The following is a 3,932-nucleotide window of genomic DNA, read 5'->3' as shown; positions in this document are numbered from 1 at the left end:
ACCTTTAGAAGTTACAAGGAACAGAATGTAGGGACTAATTGCCAAACCTTAGAGAAGCATCTAGGTTTATCTTAAGAATTAAATTAAATTATCCACAAAAGACGCTAAATGTGGTTCAAGATTCATTCTCCGACATTCACAATACTACACCAAATGATGGCTTTTGGAGTCATGACTATGTTTTAGATGATGCACTCCCATTCCCAAATGACTCCCCCTTTCATATTGAACAGTCCCTTCTTGGGCCCATACGTACACCCTTTTGTCACTGTCTCATTTGTTTTTTCACTTTTCTTTATTCTTTATTATGAGTGCCATTTTGCTAAACTACGCTTTTCCTACTTAATTATAAACAGCCAGCAATTGCAAAGTGAAGTTCACTCATGATTCATTCCATCCTTTATTTGAACTGTTTAATATTTCTTCCTCTTCCCTGTAAGGAAAACAAAAATGGTACTTCTTCCATGTCCTCTGCCTTTCGAATCAAAGAAAGAATCATCAGATTCTGATCAATCTCACTCTAAACATCTTTCCTCAGATTCTTCATCATCACTATCTTCAAGGTCATTTTCTTCCCTCTACTCACAGCCAAGTCTGCTATCTGTTCCTTCTCTTTCTATATCATCTTGTCAATTTGAACATCTCTCCAACACCTACCACCACTGTGCAGCTACACTCACAGGCCATTCCTCCTACATATTCTGCTTATCTCTCGCTGGAAATTACCTCTACAGCGGCTCTTCTAATGGCGAAATCCTCGCTTGGGATAGAAATCCTTCAATACAGGACAATTATTCAACACAAAACATTGTTTCCCAAAGTTGCAGCGCAGTCAAATCCATAGTCATCTTGGGTGATAAACTCTTCAGCGCCCACCAAGATCATAGAATCCGAGTATGGAAAATTGACAATGGTACGCCTAATAAAAAATACAAGTGCATTGCCACCTTACCAACACTCAACGATCGTTGTATGAAGCTATTTTGGACAAGGAACTACGTACAAGTGCGTAGACACAAGAAATGCACATGGGTACGGTTAAATTGTGTGGCCATATTATCTAAAAGAGTAAAATATTAGAGATACTAATACTTATTTATGTCATGTCTCAATACGCCTTCCATGCCTGATCTTGATTCATTTTCATGGCCAAGCACATGAAAATATACATTTTGTTCTAATAGTAAAGTTTATTATGTCTCAACAGGTACATCATGTTGACACAGTATCAGCTTTAGCCTTATCCAAAGATGGCTCTTTGCTTTACTCTTCTTCATGGGACAGAAGTTTTAAAGTATGGAGAACTTCAGATTTCAAATGCATAGAATCAGTATGGAATGCACACGATGATGCTATCAACTCCATAGTTTTATCCAATAATGGACATGTTTACACTGGGTCAGCAGACAAGAAAATCAAAGTATGGAAGAAACAACAAGACAACAACCATACCCTATTGGCTACTCTAGAGAAGCACAAATCAGCAGTGAATGCATTAGCTCTTAGTGAAGACGGTTCTGTTTTATACTCTGGTGCTTGTGATCGATCAATAGTTGTATGGGAAAAAGAGAGCAGTAGTGCTAGACAGATGGTGGTGTCAGGGGCATTAAGAGGACACAAAAAATCTATTTTGTGTTTGGCTGTGGTCTCTGATTTGGTATGCAGTGGATCAGCTGATAAAACTGTGAGAATATGGAAGAGAGGATTTGGAAAAAGCTATTCTTGTTTGGCAGTGTTTGAAGGGCACAGTGGTCCAGTTAAGTGCTTGACTGCAGCTTTAGATACTAGTGTAAAAGATGATTCTGGTTCTGGAAATTCTTACCTGCTTTATAGTGGTAGCTTGGATTGTTATTGTTATGTTAAGGTTTGGAAATTTTGGGTTCCTAATTACCTCTAGAATTCATCTATGCATACCTTTTTACCTTAATCATAGTACGATATTGTAAATATAAAAGAGAACATATGACTTAATTTCTTTTCTTTTTTTGGTTGTTGGTTTTCTTACCCTTTTTGTTTGAGGGTTGGACAATGGAAATGGAGACAAGCTTTAGAAGTTCTCCATCCATTTTTATCTCAAGAGATTCACTTTATATGTTGTCATTGATCTCCTGAAATATTATCACTTTCCTATCCCTATTTCTTATGGTAAGCTATATTATTTACAGACTACGTGTGAGAGTAAAGAAATTCAACAATAGTTTGCCTATATTTTTGTGCTAAAAGTTATGAAAGTTAGACCTATATAGTTATATTCTTTTGAGTATGCAATTTGGAAACCAAGTTTTTCCTAAGTCTTTAAAGACATGCGACGGGACAAATGACCTTTCCACATTAGAAGACTTTCCACATTAAAAACCTTTTCCAAACACGTGCAATTGGAGCTTGTAAATCAGAACAATTAAACTAATATATTATTGTATTTTATTTGGCAAAATTCGGATGGTGATTAAAAAATAAAAAAATTTGAAATTTGTAATATATACCAGCCATAAATATATTTATGACTATAGATATAAGAGCTTCTCCTCAATGATACATGAGAAAAGGCACGAAATCCCTTCCAAACTATAATCATATTTTATAACTATACGCTTATTCTTCTCGGGATCCTACTACCGCCTTTAACTATTTTGAAGCTAAATATATACCCCGGAAAAGTCACACCCATACCTGTGCAAGGGGATGATTTGCATGCACATGCCATGTAATATTACATGTTTTAAGCACTTTTTATTCCTTTTTTTTTCCTTTTCCTATTCCTTTAAAATTCCTTTTTTTTCTTTTTCCTTTTTTCTGTTCCTATCACTACTTATCACTATTTTATTTCTTTTTACTTTTCTTTTTCATTCCTTTAATGGAGTTTCATTCAACCGGTAATGGAATTTTTTGCTGAGATTTTCATGACAAGGGAATATCTGGTAACGAAAAGGAGTCGGAGAAGTGATGGCGAGGGACGGAGGCACAAGTCACTTTACGGGTTCGACCGAACCCAGTAATTTTTACTCAAATAGTATATTTAGTGTTTTTAATTCATAAAATATGTATAAATATTAAATTTAGAACTTAGTCATTAACGCATGACGTCATGGTCCAAAATTCAGAACTCATAAAGTTGAAATCCTGCTTCAGATGATGGCAGTGTAGGTGGTCTTTTGGCGAAGACTGTATGCGAAATTCCTGGTTGAGATCTCATTATATTATGGTGTCAAATATGGAAAAACAAGGAGGAGGCGACGACAGAGTTGGTGGTGGCGTGAGGTGTATTGGAGCTATTGGAGTTGGGGTTACATGATTGTGGGCCAGCTGTGTATTTATTTGTAACTGGGCCAGACCCACTATTTTTTTATTCTTTGTTATACTAGCTAACAACCCAAGTGGCCAATGAATAGATAGAAATAAGGAATATTGTACAGAGAGAACATATTTTTTGGTTTCACAGAAAGAAAATGAGCCTTCTTTGCTGAAGCTCTCGCTCTTAGTTCGTGTGTAACCCTTGTCCCATTTTTGTCAATTCTTTGTGATTTTTCAATGTTATCATGGTATCAGAGCCACAGATTCTGAGAGATCTCGGCATTCCCTTCCGATCGAGTGTACCCTTAAGCAGTTTTGATGAAATTTTGTGATTGCATGTATTTCTAATTTTGGAGTCATTTAAGCTCTCCGATGGAATTTCGAGCTTCTTCTTTCTGGTTCTCATCTCATTCGTCGAGTTTAGAGGATAAGTTGCAGCGATTGCGCAATTTTGAGGTTGTGGATCATTCTCAGATCTAGGGTTTCTAGAAATACATTTTTTGCGGGGTTCGAGCTTTATCTCCGTATCCTGATTGCGTGACTTCTAATTTTCTTTCAAGGCCGTATCTTCCGGTAGTGATGAGTTCCGGTAATATTGTTCCACCTCTCTTATTAGCTACATGTCATTTTTATTGCCTAAG

General features: G+C 36.4%; 1 protein-coding gene across 1 annotated transcript; it reads left to right on the top strand.

Annotated features, from left to right (window-relative positions):
• Window positions 1-338: 338 nt before the first annotated feature.
• Window positions 339-2,094, top strand: LOC107814047 (protein JINGUBANG). Its single transcript, XM_016639372.2, has 2 exons — window positions 339-1,032; window positions 1,208-2,094. Exons 1-2 carry the CDS (start codon window positions 451-453, stop codon window positions 1,895-1,897), a joined length of 1,272 nt encoding a protein of 423 aa, XP_016494858.2. The 5' UTR covers window positions 339-450; the 3' UTR covers window positions 1,898-2,094.
• Window positions 2,095-3,932: the final 1,838 nt, after the last annotated feature.

Source organism: Nicotiana tabacum, chromosome 12 (genome assembly GCF_000715075.1).
Source record: "Nicotiana tabacum cultivar K326 chromosome 12, ASM71507v2, whole genome shotgun sequence".
Lineage (NCBI taxonomy): Eukaryota > Viridiplantae > Streptophyta > Magnoliopsida > Solanales > Solanaceae > Nicotiana > Nicotiana tabacum.
This window is presented reverse-complemented; position numbering and strand designations above follow the sequence as displayed.

Bases quoted from the DNA above. Each gene is read 5' to 3' on its own strand.
- LOC107814047 (XM_016639372.2), top strand. From the start codon at position 451: ATGGTACTTCTTCCATGTCCTCTGCCTTTCGAATCAAAGAAAGAATCA. The intron at 1,033-1,207 runs GTACGGTTAAAT...ATGTCTCAACAG, and splicing joins GACACAAGAAATGCACATGG to GTACATCATGTTGACACAGT.